This window comes from Triticum urartu, chromosome 5A (assembly GCF_056163025.1).
Source record: "Triticum urartu cultivar PI428250 chromosome 5A, HENAU_Tu73, whole genome shotgun sequence".
NCBI lineage: Eukaryota > Viridiplantae > Streptophyta > Magnoliopsida > Poales > Poaceae > Triticum > Triticum urartu.
The window spans coordinates 457,615,983-457,636,356 of record NC_141877.1 but is presented as its reverse complement, the minus strand read 5'-3'; the positions used below and the strand labels follow the sequence as shown (position 1 = coordinate 457,636,356).

General features: G+C 43.7%; 3 protein-coding genes across 10 annotated transcripts; all 3 read right to left on the bottom strand.

Annotated features, from left to right (window-relative positions):
* Window positions 1-5,296: 5,296 nt before the first annotated feature.
* LOC147971898 (F-box protein At3g07870-like) lies at window positions 5,297-9,558 on the bottom strand. 4 transcript variants are annotated; one of them, XM_087526414.1, is made up of 6 exons: window positions 9,284-9,558; window positions 7,153-8,511; window positions 6,950-7,069; window positions 6,465-6,560; window positions 6,322-6,381; window positions 5,297-5,564 (listed from the first exon to the last, which is right to left on the bottom strand). In XM_087526414.1, the coding sequence occupies exons 2-6, from the start codon at window positions 8,464-8,466 to the stop codon at window positions 5,469-5,471; spliced, it is 1,686 nt and encodes a 561-aa protein (XP_087382540.1). In that variant the 5' UTR covers window positions 8,467-8,511; window positions 9,284-9,558; the 3' UTR covers window positions 5,297-5,468. The 4 variants fall into 4 exon arrangements, with proteins under 4 accessions (XP_087382540.1, XP_087382539.1, XP_087382538.1 ...); XM_087526413.1 differs by having other exon boundaries at window positions 5,297-5,561; window positions 9,087-9,545; XM_087526412.1 differs by having other exon boundaries at window positions 9,087-9,544.
* A 2,727-nt stretch (window positions 9,559-12,285) lies between these two features.
* LOC147971897 (putative F-box protein At2g02030) lies at window positions 12,286-16,836 on the bottom strand. 5 transcript variants are annotated; one of them, XM_087526410.1, is made up of 8 exons: window positions 16,556-16,836; window positions 16,331-16,381; window positions 15,935-16,004; window positions 14,427-15,785; window positions 14,224-14,343; window positions 13,983-14,078; window positions 13,839-13,898; window positions 12,286-12,555 (listed from the first exon to the last, which is right to left on the bottom strand). In XM_087526410.1, the coding sequence occupies exons 4-8, from the start codon at window positions 15,738-15,740 to the stop codon at window positions 12,484-12,486; spliced, it is 1,662 nt and encodes a 553-aa protein (XP_087382536.1). In that variant the 5' UTR covers window positions 15,741-15,785; window positions 15,935-16,004; window positions 16,331-16,381; window positions 16,556-16,836; the 3' UTR covers window positions 12,286-12,483. The 5 variants fall into 5 exon arrangements, with proteins under 5 accessions (XP_087382536.1, XP_087382534.1, XP_087382537.1 ...); XM_087526408.1 differs by having other exon boundaries at window positions 15,896-16,004; window positions 16,556-16,835; XM_087526411.1 differs by lacking the exon at window positions 16,331-16,381 and having other exon boundaries at window positions 12,286-12,516; window positions 15,896-16,004.
* A 2,583-nt stretch (window positions 16,837-19,419) lies between these two features.
* Window positions 19,420-20,076, bottom strand: LOC147971896 (uncharacterized). The gene has a single exon (XM_087524168.1). The coding sequence runs from the start codon at window positions 20,074-20,076 to the stop codon at window positions 19,420-19,422; it is 657 nt and encodes a 218-aa protein (XP_087380294.1).
* Window positions 20,077-20,374: the final 298 nt, after the last annotated feature.

The following is a 20,374-nucleotide window of genomic DNA, read 5'->3' as shown; positions in this document are numbered from 1 at the left end:
TATCTGAGTTATGAGTTTGGCAATCACTAAAGACAAGGTGGAATCGTTTCACAGTTGATGCCGCCTGGAACACCATAGCATGATGGTGTGTCCGAACGTCGTAATCGAACCTTATTGGATATGATGTATGATGTCTCTTACCAATCTACCGCTATTTTGGGGGGTTGTGCATTAAAGACAATTACATTCACTTTTAATAGGGCACCATCTAAGTCCGTGGAGACGACACCGCATGAACTATGGTTTGGCAAAAAACCAAAGTTGTTGTTTCTTAAGGTTTGGGGCTACGATGCTTATGTCGATAGGCTTCGGTCGGAAAAGCTCGAACCCAAAGAGGAAAATTGTATCTTCATAGAATACCCAAACAAGACGATTGGGTATACCTTCTATCTCAGATCTGAGGGTAAAGTGTTTGTCTCTAAGAACAGGTCCTTTCTCGAGAAAGATTTTCTCTCAAAAGAATTGAGTGGGAGGAAGATAGAACTTGATGAGGTTGTTGAACCTTCACTTCAACCAGAGAGTAGCGCAACATAGAAAGATGTTTCTGTGGCAACTATGTCAGTTGAAGAGAAAGCTAATGATGCTGATCATGAAGCTTCAGATCAAATTACTATTGAACCTCGTAGGTCGACAAGGGTGTGTACAACTTCTCAGTGGTAAGCCTGTCTTAAAGGTCATGTTGTTGGACAACGATGAACCTATGAGCTATGAAGAAGCGATGGTGGGCCCGGATTCCAACAAATGGCTAGAAGCCACGAAATCCGAGATAGGATCCATGTATGAGAACAAAGTATGGACTTTGGTGGACTTGCCCGATGAACGGCAAGCCATTGAGAATAAATGGATCTTTAAGAAGACAGACGCTGATGGTAATGTCACCATTTGTGAAGCTCGACTTGTCTCAAAGAAGTTTCTGACAAGTTCAAGGAGTTGACTATGATGAGACCTCTCAATGATAGTGATGCTAAAGTCTGTTAGAACTATGTTAGCAGTTGCTGCACATTCATTTACGAAATCAGGCAGATGGATGTCAAAAAACAAAGTTTCCTTGACGGTTTCCGTGAGGAAAGGTTGTATGTGATACAAGCAAAAGGTTTTGTCAATCCTAAGGATGCTAAAAGGTATGCAAACTCCAGCGATCCTTCTATGAACTGGAGCAAGCATCTCGGAGTTGGAACATACGCGTTGATGAGGCGATCAAAGTATTTGGGTTTATACAAAGTTTGCAAGAAACTTGTATTTGCAAGAAAGTGAGTGGGAGCACTACAACATTTCTGATAGGTATATATGGATGACATATTGTTGATCGGAAATGATGTAGAATTTCTAGAAAGCATAAAGGGTTGTTTGAATGGAGTTTTTCAAAGGAAGGCTTGTGTAAAACTGCTTACATGTTGGGTATCAAGATCTATAGAGATAGATCAAGACGCCTGATAAGACTTTCACAGAGCACATACCTTGACATGATCTTGAAGGAGTTCAAGATGGATCAGTCAAAGAAGGAGTTCTTTCCTGAGTTGTGAGGTGTGAAGTTAAGACTTGAAGCTCGACCACGGCAGAAGAAAGAGAAAGGACGAAAGTCGTCCCCTATGCCTTAGCCATAGGCTCTATACGATATGCCATGCTGTGTACCGCAATGTGCCTTGCCACGTGTTTGGCAAGGGGGTACAAGAGTGATCCAGGAGTGGATCATTGGACAACGGTCGAAATTATCCTTAGGAATAAGGAAATTTTTCTCGGTTATGGAGGTGATAAAGAGTTTGGCGTAAAGGGTTACGTCGATGCAAGCTTTAACACCTATCCGAATGACTCTGAGTAGCAAACCGGATACGTATAGTGGAGCAACCATTTGTAATAGCTCCAAGTGGAGCATAGTAGCAACATCTACAATATGAAATCGAGATTTGCAAAGAACACACGGATCTGAATGTTGCAGACCTGTTGACTGACACTTCTCTCGTAAGCATAACATGATCAAACCTTAGAACTCATTGAGTGTTAATCACATGGTGATGTGAACTAGATTATTGACTCTAGTAAACTCTTCGGGTGTTAGTCACATGGCGATGTGAACTATGAGTGTTAATCACATAACGATGTGAACTAGATTATTGACTCTAGTGCAAGTGGGAGACTATTGGAAATATGCCCTAGAGGCAATAATAAAATGGTTATTATTATATTTCCTTGTTCGTGATAATTGTCTATTGTTCATGCTATAATTGTATTAACCAAAAAACGTAATACATGTGTGAATGCATAGATCGTAATATGTCCCTAGTAAGCCTCTAGTTGACTAGCTCGTTGATCAATAGATGGTCATGGTTTCCTGACCATGGACATTGGATGTCATTGATAACGGGATCACATCATTAGGAGAATCATGTGATGGACAAGACCCAATTTTAAGCGTAGCACAAGATCGTGTAGTTCATTTGCTAAAGCTTTTCTAATGTCAAGTATCATTTCCTTAGACCATGAGATTGTGCAACTCCCGGATACCGTAGGAATGCTTTGGGTGTACCAAACGTCACAACGTAACTGGGTGGCTATAAAGGTGCACTACAGGTATCTCCGAAAGTGTCTGTTGGGTTGGCACGAATCGAGACTGGGATTTGTCACTTCGTATGACGGAGAGGTATCTCTGGGCCCACTCGGTAATGCATCATCATAATGAGCTCAATGTGACTAAGGAGTTAGCCACGGGATCATGCGTTACGGAACGAGTAAAGAGACTTGCCAGTAACAAGATCGAACGAGGTATGGGGATACCGACGATCGAATCTCGGGCAAGTAACATACCGATAGACAAAGGGAATTGTATACGGGATTGATTGAATCCCCGACATCATGGTTCATCCGATGAGATCATCGTGGAACATGTGGGAGCCAATATGGGTATCCAGATCCCGCTATTGGTTATTGGCCGGAGAGATGTCTCGGTCATGTCTACATGGTTCCCGAACCCGTAGGGTCTACACACTTAAGGTTCGGTGACGCTAGAGTTGTTATGGGAAATAGTATGTGGTTACCGAAGGTTGTTCGGAGTCCCAGATGAGATCCCGGACGTGACGAGGAGTTCCGGAATGGTCCGGAGGTGAAGATCGATATATTGGACGAAGGATATTGGAGTCCGGAATTATTCCGGGGGTACCGGGTGACGACCAGCGTGTCCGAAAGGGGTTTCGGAGGCCCCGACAAGCGTTGGGGGGCCTTATGGGCCAAGGGGAGGGGGCACATCAGCCCGTGGGCTGATGTGCCCCTCCCACCCATCTCACGTAACCTGGAGAGGTGGGGGTGCCTCCCCAAGGGCAGCCACCCCTCCCGGCTTGGGGGGCAAGTTTTCTAGGGGTTGGGGCGCCCAAACCCATCTAGGGTTTCCCTTATGGCCGCCGCCCCTCCCCTAGGGAACCCTAGGGCGCCTCCTCCTCCCCCCTTCCCCCTATATATAGTGAGGGAGAGAGAGGGCAGCCGCACCCTTCCCCTGGCGTAGCCCCTCCCCTCTCCTACACTTCCTCCTCCTCCTCCGTAGCGCTTGGCGAAGCCCTGCCGGAGAACCACGAGCTCCATCACCACCACGCCGTCGAGCTGCCGGAGTTCTCCCTCAACTTCTCCTCTCCCCTTGCTAGATCAAGAAGGAGAAGACGTCCCCGGGCTGTACGTGTGTTGAACGCGAAGGCGCCGTTGTTCGGCGCTTAGATCGGAATCGACCGCGATCTGAATCGCTGCGTGTACGACTCCACCAACCGCGTTCTTGTAACGCTTCCGCATAGCGATCTTTAAGGGTATGAAGATGCACTCCCTCTCTCTCGTTGCTAGTATCTCCTAGATTGATCTTGGTGACACGTAGGAAAATTTTGAATTATTGCTACGTTCCCCAACAACATCGGCTCCGCGCTGATTGACGCCGCAACCGTCCTCGAGTCCTTCTCTGCTGGCCTCTCCGACTCCTCCGACATGGCGTACAGCTTATGCAAGTCCTCGTCTATGCATGCCCGGTGCTGGCAACACCGATGCATGCCTTCGTCCACGACGTGTCCTCGGGCCTGGCAAGCCTGGTGCGGCGCTTCGTCAACTTCGTGTTCGTCCGTCTACGCATGTCCGGTGCTGGCAACACTGGTGTCTGCCTTCATCTACGATGTGTCCCCGGGTTTGGCAAACCCGCCGCGACGCGTCATCAACAATATCTTCTTCCCGGCGCACCACTACTTCGACACCAATGCGCCCATGCTAACTCGGCGCCTCCTTGCGCCCGCGGCTCCACGGCGACATCCTCGACACCGGCTCCCCGACTCGACATTGACCATGACATTCTTCGCGCGGCTACCTCGACCACGGCTACACCATCCTCGACTCTCGGCTACATCACAAACGGCACAAAAGGGCTACCGCCTGCTTGAGCAACCTCGTTGGTTTCCACTCCAGCCACGACTCCGTGATGCGTCGACAGTTACGATTGGGGGGGGGGGGTGTCCGTCGGCTTGCCTTCAGATTCTTCTCCAGTCTCACCGTCTGCGTCGCTACCATTATGACTGCAGGAGGATGTTGAGTAACGTGATTGTATTTGGAAACATATGTTAGACTAGGAAATATTCTGTCTTTCCTTGTACTCCAAGTAGATGATGTACTCATATATAAATGCCCACAGGGCTCAAGCAATACAACGAACAACTATTCCACCAATCATCTTTCTTCCTTCTAACAAGCACGATCGAAGAGCAGAGGCAGGCGGACGGCAAGGGCATGGACGGTGGCAGCCGCGCGCGTCTAATCACACGTACACGCTGATCACGGGAGAACCCAACTTCTATGAGACTAGGGCGGAGGCTAGCTTGCCAATCTGGCCGACCATGGGCTTTTACCTGGGCTTTTTTCTTTTCTTTTTCCAATATACATGTTCAGATAGGGCCAAATACGTGTTTACCCGCAGCCGAAATACTCCTACATGGAATGCCATACACAAAGAACGTTAATCAACATGTTAATCACGTCATATGGACTAGATAAGCGCCGTAAATTCAAATGCAGACAAACGTGACAGCACATAGATTTAATTATATATTTTTGAAATGGAGAGATATATATTCCACTAACCAGAGTGCCTAGCCAAATTGCTGGCCACCAAGTCACGTACAAAGGTAGGAGCTGTGCCGGTTATACGCACGGCTTGGGGTTCAACCTCCATCTAACAGCACATACTCCATCTAACGAATGAATATAGACATATTTTAGAATATAGATTCATTCATTTTGTTTCGTATGTAGTCATTTATTGAAATCTCTAGAAAGACAAATATTTAGGAACGGAGGGGGTAGAATACTGAAGAAATCACAGTTTTACAGTTTTACAGTTTTACTTCCCACCAAAAAATAAAGATATCACAGTTTTACAGGAGAGGGAGCTAAACAATCCCTCGGGGGTAAAAAGAAACAGCGTTGAACAACAGCCTGAGTGAGCTAAGAAGATGTCACGGTAAGCTCTCAGGTATCAAAGTCTTCACATCATCATCGGCCTCGCTGAGATTGTGAGAAGAAATGCCAGCATTTGAACTCGAAGCACGCTTCTGAAACATGAGTAATGGTTCAAATACAGGACAATGGTACTTTCATCACAAGTCAGTTAGAATAGCCGTTCGAGAAAAACTTGACAGCAAACAAATAACTTTTAATTCCCTGCACAGCTAGCAGAGCTATGCTCAATTAACCATCATTCACTAAGTGTGTCAGCAAATGCACAAGAATGGAACTGCAGATAATAGCATGCATCCAAAGATGATAAAAATTAACAGCTTGGCAGAACCTATATCTATATGTACAAGTCTGAAAATACAAGTTAAGAAAGGAATCAACACTTGAAGTGTTTTGCAACCAAACCAGTTCCCAAATTTAGGGCACCTACACAAACCTTGATGAAAAACTATTTATTGTTGATGTAAAATATGTTGACTGTGATTCTAAAAAAAATGTGACTGTTGGCTACCTCAGCACAATGAACATAGTAACTAGACAACTTGCACAGTAAGCAAACAAAGAACTAAAGAACACGTGTATGCATAAATTAAATCATTAAAATATGGGATGGAAAATAATTTTATTACAGGGGAGATCAGTCATTTGTACAACAGGAGATAATACAATTACTACCCCCATAACTAAATATAAGACATTTAGTTACAGAGGTAGTACTTCACTTATATTTTAAAAGAAGCTAATTTGCTTATTTATTGCAGGAGAGATTAAAACAGATATAGGAGACAAGAACCAGCGAGATATAACAGAAAGGAAAAACATGAATATACTAGATCAAATATAAACTTTTACCTGATCTTCTATAGCACTACCCAGCATACTAATGATACTACTTGTTACCTCACCTGTAGCCTGCAGACAAGTTAAATTATTAGTTTGCCATGTTTCAAGGAAAAGACGTCAATGATCTGACTTGCAAATTTTAAACACTATACCTTCATAATAGTATTATATTTCTTCATACGAGCATTTAGATTTTGCATATCCTGCTTCTGCGCCACCCAATTAAGCCGCCGGATGGGCCTTGGCTGCTGCAGTCTCATGCAAGACATGTGTTACAGCAGCTATAAGGGTGCTCTCCCTCCGTTTTTGTACAGAAGGCCACTTCTTTTTTCTTGTCAAACTTTGACTAATAATTTTGGCCAACAATATATGGGGGTTATATATCACCAAAACTATATCATAGGAAAGTTCTTTGAAATGCGCACCCAATGGCATACTTTTTGTGGCATATACCTCACATTTTGTTGGTAAAATTAATGGTCAAAGTTTGAAAAATAATAATGAAGTGGCCTTGTATACAAAACAGAGGGAGTACTTAAAGAACACTATGTTTTCTCCTTTTGAGATGATTATCTGACCATTCAAACATAATATGAAAATAAAAGGTATGTTGACTTCCATTTAGACAAAGAATTACCTGATTTGGAAAGTTTGGAAATATTTGATTGATTTTCATGCCGATTTCCTGTCGAATCGTATCATCCAATATATGTGGCAGCAGATCATTGATCATCATGCAATAGCGTTGCGCACGTTCCTATAAAACAGCAACTCTGATATTGTTAAAATTTTCAGAATAATAAAGTCTCATTAAGCTAAATCTGAATTCAGCAAGCATACAGTTCCCTTGTGCTCATCTCGGTGAGTGTCGCTCCACATTCTTTCATTCTCAGAGAGCTGATGCTCCCACGCCTTCCACTTCTTCAATTCCCAGCCTTCCCGCTGTTTTGGCATGCGCGCAATGGCAGTCTTCTTGTATACATCTAAACGTACAAGTGACTTCACACAGATATAGGATTGCATGTTGTCAGGCTTGTGGGGACTGAAATCTAACAGCTTTGCCATCTTACACAATTTAGTATTGAAGTTCTCCCCGAGCAACTCATAGCAATATAGGTTGCCGTTGCGACGTTGCAGTATGATCTTATCCCCATAAACCAAATTTGGACCCGGAATGTAATCTGGCGAGTAATGAATATTGTACTTCTGGCTCCACCTTTGCTCTTTTTTGTTCTCAAGTTCCCAGATCTGCAGCTTACCAACAAGCCTTCTGGGCAGAGAAGGACAGGTTTGAGCAGTCGCTACACATACCTTGCCATCCATCTCTCTGATCCAGTACCGACGAGAACCACCACCGGCAAAATCTTCAGGTTTAGTTGCTGGCAGTTGTATCTGTGCAAAACTTTCTTCACAGAGATCGAAGGTCATAACTGCATGCTGCCAGCTAGCTACCATGTCTTCAATTAGCCAATACAGTGTTCCGTCAATAGTGACCGCTCCAGAGTTTTTTACACAGTTTAAGCTTAGGGCTTCTGGAGTTTTGATATCCCTCCATTTCTCATCACCAAGCGTGTAAACTTGAATGACACTGAATCTGTTATTGTTATGGGGGCGAGGGCGACCCCCGACGGAATCACCAAGGAAGTGTGTGATCTTGTATTCTTTTGTCAATGGGTGAAACCCAAAGTTGTAGAACAAGAAGTGATCACCCCTCAAATTCTTTACAGGTTTCTCAAGATGCAGGAATTCACCGGTTGCAAGATTAGCTATCTTGAGTGTTGATGACTTTGTGTATAAGCAAAGAAGCCCATTGCATGAACCACAAAGGAAATCATCAGGCCCAATCACTGGCACTGCATATGTCGACGGCGACCAGGCTTCATCAATCAGGATAGCATCAGCAGGATGGGGCTCGCCTAAGACCGACTCTTGTGGGAAGAACAGAAGGGCATAACGGGGTGCATGCTGGAGGTGTGATGTGACAAACTGGGGATCTCGGATGATTTTGTGCCATTGCTCGCAAACACCAGTGCACCTCAACAAAGTGCTCACTGGAAGCTTCAAAAATATCCGCTCAATGAGTTCTCCTGGGAGACAGTTTATAATGCATTCCTCATCTCTTTGCTTCTTTGGTTTGGTTTCCTCAGAAACCATAGTAAGCAATCTAGTCTCTTGAGGAAGCTTAGGTACCAAATGCTTCTGCGGACACAGTCAAAAACAATAGGGAAAACTGAGTGAAGATTATGAGTAAAGTAATTTGCAGGAAAATAACATGAAGTTTATGTAAAGTTTAACATGTTATGTACTTAGAATTGGTAAACAAGGAAATAAGTGGCGGATCTGTAGCAAATATGGAGCCCTGTGTGGCCATTGACTAATAACCGTAAACAAATCGACATGTGTATGATGCCTACGGAGTTGAAAAAACAAGCTAGCTTAAAACTAAAAAGTCTGGTGCTGGTGAAATAGACATATCAACATGCATAGATGAAACACAAAGTGAGTACGACACCGCTAAAACTCGCTAGCAAAATTCCTGCCACACGCCGCAAATGACTCTCCGAACAACAAAGTGTGTGTGTGTCTGCACAACACCCATACAACTTAGACATAGCTTACATTATTCTCCCCAAAAAAACTTACATTGAGACATTGGACAAAACAAGCAGATAATGCATTTTTTTGGCATTAGAAAAGACATACGGCGTCCGGAATCAAGCAACAAAACTGAATCAGCGACAAATAGGACCGGTGATAGACAACAATTTCTGCACCTTTTGTGACTTCCAGCGGCTACGGTAGGTAGTATGCGAATGTCTAGGCAGCTCTCTGCTGCATTCCGGCACCGCGGAACAGCAAAACAAGCGAAGGGACGAAATGATAACTAACATGAATCGATTGACGGATGCCGGAATGCAGCAGATGGAAAGCTTGCGAGTGCGCGCTCGGCAACTTGGGGGTCGGAGCTCACCGCCACCGCGTCGACCTGCAAGCCACCAAAGACCCAAGAGGGAACGGACCTCCTCCCTGGAGCCCGCGAGTCGCGAGGCTCGCTTCGCCGGCAGAGGCTCCTCTTCCGCCGCAGCGGCAGCGCACGGGCTGTCTCCGTCTAGGGTTAGAGCTGGGAAATGGAGATTGGGGATCTTTTTCGAGGGTTCGCGATTCGCGAACGCCCCGCGCGGTCGGGCGGGCACTCAGCAAGGGGGGAGAGCACGGCCCAGCACCAAGCAAAGGGCTTGTTAGCGTAGTGGAAGCGATATACAGCATTTGCGGTAGTCAGACTCAAAAAGAAAAAATGCGGTAGTCGAACATTTTTCGAGTTTGCTACTAATATTTTCTGCATTTTTTGTAAACATTTTTGAATTTCACGAATATTTTTTGTATTCATGAAATTTTTTCAAATATGAAAGCATATTTTGAATTTGATAACATTTGTTGAATTTGTATAAAAATGAATTTGTGAACTTCTTTTGGGTTCATGAACATTCCAAGATAAGTTAATTTTCTCTACTCTTATATAAAACAGAGTTGGTGATGATGGCGTGTCTGCCATCCTGCAATATAGGCCGTTCGATTTATATCTGACGGATAGGAAAGAAGCTATAGCAATTTTGCAAAAAGATACCCACACCCTTATCCACATTTGCAAATAAGGCTTTTTCTTGTTCATTCTTTTTCTCACAAGATAAACTACTCATACAAATGCATTTTGATGTTCCGTGCAACGCACGTGCATCTTGCTAGTCTTTTTTAAACATGACAAAGGAAACTAAAATAGATATAGGTAACGAAAACTAGTAAAATAGAGAGAAAAGACATAAAATATGGCATTGAATGTAAACCTTTACCAGCACAGATTAGCGCTTCTTATCATACCACCGAAGCTATCAATCACCAAGAGTCATAGAGTCATGTTTACTCATATTTTGTTAGTAAATAAATTGGTGAGGCTGCCGGAAGCTGCACAACATGGTCGGCGTGGCCTTCATCAGCCGGTGGAGGTGACGGGGTGGAGAGGTTTGGCTCCATGTCGCTAGAGAAATCATTGTCAACCCTGACGCTTCCACCATCACTGTTGCCCTCGTTACGGCCGTCGTCAGAGTCATGAACCGCAAAAGCAGGGTCGGGGGAAACTCCTCCGAACGGACAACCAATACTGTGGCAATAGCGTCGAGATCCAAGGAGTCATGCACCGGAATGGAATGAGGAACATTGGTTAAGCTGCAGCTCTTGACCGAGACGAGGGCCACGGAGTAATCAAGCCCAATGAGGCAGACGGTGTCGATCTTGATGGGACAAGCGAAAGAGATCATGGAGTTGGGTGTGAACCAGTATTCAATCGAAAAGTCTTTAATGTTTGAGGCAAAGACAGTGCCGAGACAAAAAAAAAAGGAAGCAGTTTTTTGTTTCTTCATGGCGAACGAGATCAGCGGTGTTGATGCGACAGGTAAATGGGCTGGCGCAGCGTTTTTACATCATTTATTGAAATCGCCTACTATCATAGAAACTAGAGGGATAATAGCAAAGAAAATCACGGAGCAGACGAATTTGATGGTAAAAAGGCAGCGAACTGGACGATTGGACGGCACAGGAAGCGCTGCCACTGAGGGTGTCAGGCAGTCACGAATTCTCAAAAGCAAATTTAGACAAATCCTGGTTGGATGGTTAGGAGGACTATGGTATCCCCAGCCCATCAGGGTAAGTCCTGGTGCTCACATTTACCCCAGCCCACCAGGGTAAGTCCTGGTGTTCACATTTATTTCTGGATTTATTTTAAGATTTTCGATGATGCATATTCAATGAGAGGAGACGTTTCCGTCGATGACAAGGTGTCTACGGTGATTTCATAAATTTTAAGATAATATGCTGGCTTAATCTTTCGGAGGTGCTCATAAGGGTAGGGTGTGCATGTGTGCATTTATAGAAATGAGTGTATGCACATGTATATAAGCGCTTACGTTTGTACGGTGTTCAAAAAACAGCCTATAGCAGTTAGTTAAAACTCTAGAGGATCTGAGCCTACTTGATTCTACACGTTCCACGGCCGTGCATTATGAAAGGTATGCTTTCATCCGTAGATATAAGATTATAATGCAATTGCAAGGTTTGCACTTCCAACTATTCTGTGAAGCTTCAATGCATATCCAGTGGCAAGAGTCGGTTTGACCTTCATATCAAATGTCTCACTGTCCCGCAAATTCTTCAAGGTCTCGAATCAACCAATAAGTTATTACTCCCTCCGTACCGAATTATTTGTCGTATGAACGTATCTAGATGTATTTTAGTTCTAAATACATCCATTTCTACGACGAGTAATTTGAAACGGAGGGAGTAGATCACAAGGATTGAAATTCAAACGAAAAAAAATACATAGCAGCACACTAGGGATGAAAATAGAGTGGAAACTTTCCGTTTTTCCGGAGGAAAATTGGAAACGGAGAGGAAATATGAAAACGAAAACGGAAATTTGCAAAATAGAAGTGGAAACAGAATTTTCTATGCGGAAGCGGAAACAAAAACGGAACGGTGTTTTCAGATGGAACATGCATGGAAATGGAACTTTCCATTTTTGTGAATATGGATTTTTCGTTTTTACTATAGACCTATAGCTGTTTTGTAGCCCAACCACCAAAAAGAACACAACGACACAATTAGTAGAATGGATCTAAGGCCCAACTCCTACTACCATACATGTACTCAGCTTGACCCTATACGCAATTATCCAGTACTACTACAATACTATGCTAAGTTGCTAACATAATGATATTATTTTGTAGCCATGTTAACGACTCATTAAATTTGTTTGTTTTTGTGTGTATTTCTCTATGATTCAAGGGGTTTTTAAGTTCCGATCAATGCCTATTTCTGTTTCCGTATCCGCTTTGTATTCGCTCCGTGTCCGTTTCCGGTAGTATCTGTTTCCGTATTCATTTTCAGAGTTTCTGTATTCGTTTCCGCTTCTGCAAAGAAATGTGAAAACAAATATGATAGCACTCAGTTCCGTCCGTTTCCGCTCCGTTTTCATCCCTACAGCACACAGACAGTACTTCAGAAAGAACACTTTTACAGGCAGAAGAGGTGAAACAGTCCCTCGGTGACAAAAAGAAACAAGTGTTGAATTCTGAAGTATTAAGCCTTCGCATCATCGCCCTCATGATAAATTCTGAAGTATTAAGCCTTCGCATCATCGCCCTCACTGCGATTCTGAGAAGAAATACCAGCATTTGAGCCCGAAGCACCCCTCTGAAACATGAGTAAGGTTCAAATACAAGACAATGGGGCTTTCATCAACCCATTCCAGAAAAAGGAAGGGTCTGAATCTTAATTATTTTCTTTTCCTCAAAGAAAGATAAAGTGCACACAGTTTAATCATGTCGTTAAATTTTGAATTCAAAGCTCAAATCAGGAAGTAGGAAATGAAAAATTTGACGTTAACCAATCAATCCATGGTTCCTACTCTGATGTTCTTTAGAACTTCTTATGTTAATTTGTCTGAGTAGGGCATTTTGGAGACCGAGCTCCATCGAGGACTTCAAAATTTTCAAAATTCAAACCTTTTAGTTTCAAAGAATTCTGAAAAAATACACATGTATACAAGGATGTAATGTGTCTGTGTGTAAAATTTCAGGATGAAACACCTTGAATTGCGAGCTGCACAAAATAAAAAATATCATGGACTTTGAGGATGAACAGTACATATGCTAAAAAGCCCCATTTTTTTGTAGCTCTCATTTTAACGTTTTTCGACCTGAAATTTTACACACATGTACATTGTATTTAGGTATATGTGTATTTGTTTTCAGAATTTTTTTAAAGTGAAAAGTTTGGATTTTGAAGTTTTCAAATTAAGGCCTTCATGGAGCTCGGTCTCCATTTGGCATTTTCGAATTTGTCTGCCATATATAGGTGTATGATATAGAACAATTTTAAGTACCTCTTTAATGCAGTACTTGGTAGCAACCAAAGTATAACTTATAATTCGATGCCCTGTTAGCAGAGCCATGCTCAATTAACCATTATTCACTGAGTGTGCTAGCAAACGTATAAGAATGGAACTGCAGACAATAACATGCAATTCAAAGAAGATAAAATTTACAGTTTGGCATATCTATATCTATATGCGTAGGTCTGAAAATATAAACACCCAAAGTGTTTTGCAATGAAGCCCATTTCACAAATTTAGGGCACCTACATAAACCTTGATGAAAAAATATTTCTTATTGATGTAAGATATGTTGACTGTGTGATACCTAATTGACAGCCCAATGGACACAGTAACTAGACAACTTGCAAAGTTAGCACAAAGAACTAAATCAGAAGTGCATGCATAAATTAAAATATGGGATGGAAAATAATTGTATTGCAGGGGAGGCCATTCATTTGTATGGAGAGAGGTAACAATATTATCTTGCTTATAGTTGCTTATTTATTGTGGAAGAGATTAAAACAGATATAGGAGACAAGAACTAGCGAGCTATAGCAGAAAGAAAAAACATGAATAAATTAGACCAAATGTAAACCTTTACCTGATTTTCTACAGCACTAAGTATCATACTCATGATACTCTTTGAAGCCTCCCTCGATGCCTGTAGACAGGTTAACTTTATTAATTTGACATGTTTCAAGGAAAAGTCCTCAATGATCTGGCTTGTAAATTTAAAACACTATACCTTCATAATGCTACTATAATTCTCCAAACGAGCAGATAAATTTTCCCTATCTTGCTTCTGTGCCACACAATTAAGCCGCCGGAGGGGCCTTGGTTGCTGGAGTCTCGTGCAAAACATGACCAATCATGAGGGTACACTTAAACAATCATTACATCTTCTGCTTTTCAAATGATCATTGAATATTTAAACTTAAAATATGAAAATAAAAGCTATGCTGACTTTCGTTTAGATAAAGAATTACCTGATCTGGAAGGCTTGGACATATTTGATTGATTTTCATGCCTATATCCTGTCGAATCGCATCATCCAAGATACGCGGAAGTAGACCATTGAATGATATGCTACTGCGTTCTGCAAGTGCCTATCAAATAGCAACTCATCCATTGTTAAAATTTCCAGAATAATCAATTATCGATAAGCTAAATTTGAGATCAGCTAACATACAATTCCCTCGTGCACTTCTTCATGAAGGCAAGTCCACAGTTTTTCATAATCAGAGAGCTGGTGCTCCCATGCCTCCCACTTCTTCAATTCCCAGCCTTCACGTTGTTTTGGCCTACGCGCAATGGCAGTCTTCTTGTATACATCTAAACGTACAAGTGACTTCACAGAGATATAGGATTGCATGTTGTCAGGCTTGTGGGGAAAGAAATCTAACAGCTTTGCCATCTTACACAATTTAGTATTGAAGTTCTCCCCGAGCAACTCATAGGAATATAGGTTGCTGTTGCGACGTTGCAGTATGATCTTATTCCTATGAACCAAATTTGGACCCGGAATGTAATCTGGCGAGTACTGAATATTGTACTTCAGGCTCCACCTTTGCTCCGTTTTGTTCTCAAGTTCCCAGATCTGCAGCGTACCAACAAGCCTTCTGGGAAGAGAAGGACAGGCTTGAGCAGTTGCTATACATATCTTCCCATCTATCTCTCTGATCCAGTACCGACAGGGACCGCCACCTGCACAATCTTCATGTACAATTGCTGGCAGTTGTATCCGTGCAAAACTTTCTTCACTGAGATCAAAGGTCATAACTGCATGCTGCCAGTTAGCTACCATGTCTTCAATTAGCCAACACACTGTTCCGTCAATATTGACTGCTCCAGAGTTTTTTACACAGTTTAAGCTTAGGGCTTCTGGAGTTTTGATATCTCTCCATTTCTCATCACCAAGTGTGTAAACTTGAATGACGCTGAATCTGCTATTATTATGGGAGCGGGTGCTGCCCACAACAGGATCACCAAGGAAGTGTGTGATCTTGTATTCTTTTGTCAATGGGTGAAATCCAAAGTTGTAGAACAAGAAGTGATCACCCCTCAAATTCTTTACAGGTTTCTCAAGATGCAGGCATTCACCAGTTGCAAAGTTAGCTACCTTGAGTGTTGATGACTTTGTGTATAAGACAAGAAGCCCATTGCATGAACCGCAAAGGAAATCGTCAGGCCCAATCACTGGCACTGCATATGTCGATGGCGACCAGGCTTCATCAATCAGGATAGCATCAGCAGGATGGGGCTCACCTGAGACCGACTCTTGCGGAAAGAATAGGACGACACATTGGGGCGCATCCTGGAGGTGAGAGGTGACAAACTGGGGATCTCGGATGATTTTGTGCCACTGCTCACAAACACCAGTGCACCTCAACAAAGTGCTCACTGGAAGCCTCAAAAATATCCGCTCAATGAGTTCTCCTGGGAGACCGTTTATAATGCATTCCTCATCTCTTTGCTTCTTTGGTTTGGTTTCCTCGGAAGCCATAGTAAGCAATCTAGTCTCTTGAGGAAGCCTAGGTACCAAATCCTCCTGTAGACACATTTAAGAAAATAGGGGAAGTGAGTAAAGATTATGATTAAAGTAATTTGCAGGAAAATAACATGAAGTTCAGGTAAAGTTTGACAGATGTTTTAGTTCACCTGCTTAGAATTGGTAAAGAAGGAAATAAGTGGCACCACCTGTAGCAAACATGGAGCCCTGTGTTGCTATTGATCAGTAACCATAAACAAATCGATATACATATGATGCCTGCAAAGTTGAAATGACAAGCTGGGTTAAAACTAAAAGCATGGTGAGATACACATATCAGGATGCACAGATGAAACACAAAGTGAGTGCGACACTGCTAAATTTTGCTGGCGAAATTCCAGCCACACGACACGCCCCGAATGACACTCCGCACGACACAATGTGTGCATCAGTGCGACAACCATACAACTTAGAAATAGTTTACATTGGATAAAACAAGCAGATGATGCATTTTTGGCATTAGAAAAGACGTACAAACTCCGGAATCAACCAAGAAAACTGCATCAATGACGAAAGGGACCAGTCTCTGACAGCAATTTGTGCACCTTTTGTGAGTTTCAGTGGCTACGGTAGTATGCAAATGTCTGAACACCTCTCTGATGTATTCCGGCACCGTGGAACAGCAGATCAGGCGAAGGAACGAAATGATACTCAGTTACTCACATGAATCAATTGACGGATACTAGTAGATGAAAAGCTTGCAAGTTCACGCTCAGCAATTTGAGGGCAGCAAAAGGGGGGGGGGGGGGGGGGGGGGGGTCGGAGCTTACCGCCACCGCGAAAACCTGCACCAAAGACCCAAGACGGAACGGAACCCCGCCGCCTCGCCTCGCTTCCCCTCCCTCGAGCACGCGGGTCGCGAGGCCTCGCTTCGTCTCCCGCCGCAACAGGGCGCCGCACGGGCTGTCAGTGTCTAGGGTTTAGAGCGCGGAATGGAGATTGGGGAATTTTCTGCGCGGTTCGCGCACGACTGCCGCCGCGATCAGGCGGGGAGTTAGCAAAGGGAAAGCGCACGGCCCAGCACACCAAGCGAAGGGCGCACGCCCCAGGACGAGACGGCCTCTCACTAAGCAACTAGTCAACGAGCGCTTTTTCGAGAGCCTCAGAACAATCAGTGCCACTTGGCACGCTCTCAGTCATTTGCCACGTGTCGCGCTCTGGACGCTCCCTTCGGATTTTGTTTTCTTTGTTTTTCCGCACGCGTTTTCAGCTTTTTAAACGGTTTTTTTCCGGGGTTTTTCAACGTTTTGATTTCCCCCAGTCTTTCTTAGCTTTTCGATAAAAAAAAATTTGAAATTTCTTTTTGCATGAAAAAAACGTGTTTTCTTTTATTTTTCTTTCGCGAAAGTCACGGTTTTTCTTCCGCGAGAGGCGTGGCCATGCATTTCGGAAACGAAAAAAAAACGTGTTTTCTTTTTTTTTCTTTCGCAAGAGTCACAGTTTTGCTTTCGCGAGAGGCACGGTTGTGCTTTTGCGAGAGTCATGCCTCTCAAAAAAGGAAAAAACAAAACGCGTTTTTTATTTTTTTTCGTGAGAGTTGCGGTTTTGCTTCCTTTAGAAAAGGAAAAAACAAAACACGTTTTTTGTTTGTTTTTCTTTCGTGAGAGTCACGGTTTTGCTTTCGCGAGAGGCACGATTGTGCTTTCCCGAAAGTCACGGCTGTGCCTTTAGGAAAGGGAAAAAAATACGCGTTTTTTGTTTTTTTTTCTTTCGCGAGAGTCATGGCCGTGCCTCTCGGAAACGAAAAAACGCGTTTTCTGTTTTTTTTCCTTCCACGAGTCATGGTTTTGCTTTCACGAGAGCCACAGTTGTGATTTCGCGAGAGGCACGGCGTGCCTCTTTCGAAAAGGAAAAAAAATCATGCTCCCGGTTCGGTTTTTTTCGTCCGGTTTTTTTCGTGAAAAAAAAAGTTCGTCAAAACCTATCGACATGGGATTTAGTTTTGTTGATCTCGACGCGAGGAATCCAATGATAAAAACAGTACGAGATTTGGACGCACGTTTTAAGAGATAAAACATTGTGAATAAACGGATCTAGAAAAAAAGGAAAACTCCCAGGTTGCGACAAGTGGCGCGCTGCATGTGCATCACTTGTCGCGACCTGGGAAATGGAGTGTTTTTTGCAACGAGTACTCCTTAATTAGTGATTTTGCTCTCATTCTCATTTTGAGGTAATTCATTTTTTTTTGCTCAAAAAAAATTGGCTACTGTCTGTAAAAAAATTGGTTACTGAATAATTTTCTCCAAAAAAATATTGGTTACTGAATAATTGTATTTCTGCTATAAAAAATAGTGGAAAGGGGTAATGCCCAGTTGAAAGAAAAGAAAGAGAAAAGACACCCACTGGTTATGCTCCGAAAGGAAGCATTTTTTTAGAGTAGCATTTCTTTTTTATACTTTACAAAGTAAAATGTATCGGAAAAGAAGTCTTGAAATGCTGTTAAAAAAGATGAAGATCCTACTAGAAGCCAAACTAAGCGATCAAAAATTGTATAGACGAGTGTTCACGCCTCAGTAATCTACACTCTTGGTTTTTTTCATGCTAGTGCCATGCACAAAAGCAGTGGTGGAGCCAATCTACACTGGCAGTGGTTTAGGACCCTGGGTTGTTAGGCTCGGTTTGGCCTGGGGCTTGCTCGGGCCTAGCCCGATCCTGGTGCCGCCACTGCACAAAAGGACATCTTTTAATGAGAGCAACTTCAATGGGTCAATCCAAATAGACGGCGATTTCGTCTGTTTTTTATTCGTTTGAGTTGGCCGTTCGCCCTGTGTCCGCCCTTTTTTAGATTTAAGTCGGCGGCGTGTTCAACACGCCGATCCATATATGTCAGCGTGACTGGCTGGCCGTCCAATATTTACATTGATTTGTATTCAAACATATTGTCAAATAACATAATTTTACCGGATAAAAATATTATAGTTTTACAAGCCGGATACAAATAAAAATGTTTCACATAGTTTTGCAGCCGAATATAAGAAGATACATCTATTGGTTGTCAACAGTTGGTTGCCAACATGAGCACACATATGCTCAACCAAATCATTTTGCAGCTGCACGTGAGTTTCCCAATCACGCATGTCTTCATGAAATTGGGTGAACTGTTCAGACATTGCCGCTACTCCATGCTTAGGCACAACATTCTCACCCTGAAACTGAAACTCTTGATCGTACAAACGTTCCGGGCGCTCGTCTTCTACGATTATATTGTGCATGATCACACAAGTAGTCATCACCTTTCACAGTTTCTGCGTGCTCCAAGTATTAGCAGGATACCAAATGATGCCCATCGAGATTGCAAAACATCAAAGGCACGCTTGACATCCTTCCTGGCACTCTCTTGCTCCTAGGCAAATCTTTCCTCTTCTCTCCGGCAGGGTTGGGTATTGTCTTGACAATAGTGGTCCACTGAGGATAGATACCGTCACCCGAGTAGTATCCTTTGTCGTAGTTGTGGCCGTTGACAGTAAAGTTCATCGGTGGGTTGTTGCCTTTGGCAAGCCTAGCAAACACCGGCGAGCGCTGGAGCACGTTGATATCATTGTGTGATCCAACCATGCCAAAGAAAGAGTGCCAGATCCAGAGATCTTGAGACGACACGGCCTCTAGGATGACAGTGCAAGCCCCGACATGTCCCTTATACTGCCCTTGCCAAGCAGAAGGACAGTTCTTCCACTCCCATTGCATGCAGTTCTATGCTGCCAAGCATCCCTCCGAAGCCCCTTCTGGCATTCATCGCCAACAAACGGGTTGTATCTTCAGCCATCGGCTCTCTCAAGTACTCAGGGCCAAACACAGCAATAACAGCCTTGCAGAACTTATACAGGGACTCTAGCCATGTAGACTCGCTCATACGGACGTACTCGTCAATGAGATCACCGGGCACTCCGTATGCAAGTATTCGGATGGCGGCAGTGCATTTCTGATAAGAGGAGAAACCAATCTTGCTGATGTCATCCTCTTTGCATTCGAAATAGTCATCATAGCCGACCACTCCCTCTCTAATACGGTAGAAAACATGCCTACTCATACGAAAACGGCGGCGGAATTTATGATGTTTGAACAACGGGTTTGTTGTATCAAAGTAGTCCTTCCAAAGAAGGAAATGCCCGCTCTCTCGGTTGCGATTCAACGCCGGAAGGTGGCCCGGAATGGAGCCACGAAACAACGGCCGCTGGCTGTTGAGGTGGTGATGGACCAACACGGCAGCCAATATCTCCTCCTCGTCGTCGGGCGATGAATCGTCGGAGTCACAAAGGAAATTGTGAAAAAAGAACTCATCGACGGAGTCCATTTTCGTACCTTGGCAAATTGTTGAATAGCTTGCGGGCGTCGAAGAAGTAGACGGCCGGCGAGGGGAGTCGCGGCGCGCACGGACCAGCTAGTTGCCCTGCCGACTTTCGATGAGTGGGCCGGCGTCCGACGAGCGTGCCAGTGAGGATCTGGCCGGCGCGGCGAGGCGGCCTCTTGGTCGCGGGCGGCTGTGCGGTTGGGGGAGCGGCGGTGGGAAACAGTTTGCTCCCCGGCGGCAAGACGGCAGTGGCAGGGCGACGGGAGGAGTGAGCGGCGTTGCTGGGCGGATGTGGAGGCGG

Excerpts from the sequence above, each read along its gene's own strand:
- LOC147971896 (XM_087524168.1), bottom strand. The coding sequence starts at position 20,076 with ATGGACTCCGTCGATGAGTTCTTTTTTCACAATTTCCTTTGTGACTCC.
- LOC147971897 (XM_087526410.1), bottom strand. The coding sequence starts at position 15,740 with ATGGCTTCCGAGGAAACCAAACCAAAGAAGCAAAGAGATGAGGAATGC. Across the intron at positions 14,344-14,426 it reads AAGAAGTGCACGAGGGAATT|GCACTTGCAGAACGCAGTAG; the intron begins GTATGTTAGCTG and ends GCTATTTGATAG. Across the intron at positions 14,079-14,223 it reads GTCCAAGCCTTCCAGATCAG|CAACCAAGGCCCCTCCGGCG; the intron begins GTAATTCTTTAT and ends ACGAGACTCCAG.
- LOC147971898 (XM_087526412.1), bottom strand. The coding sequence starts at position 9,203 with ATGTTAGTTATCATTTCGTCCCTTCGCTTGTTTTGCTGTTCCGCGGTG. Across the intron at positions 6,561-6,949 it reads TTCCAAACTTTCCAAATCAG|CAGCCAAGGCCCATCCGGCG; the intron begins GTAATTCTTTGT and ends ATGAGACTGCAG. Across the intron at positions 5,565-6,321 it reads GTAGTGCTATAGAAGATCAG|AAGCGTGCTTCGAGTTCAAA; the intron begins GTAAAAGTTTAT and ends CTCATGTTTCAG.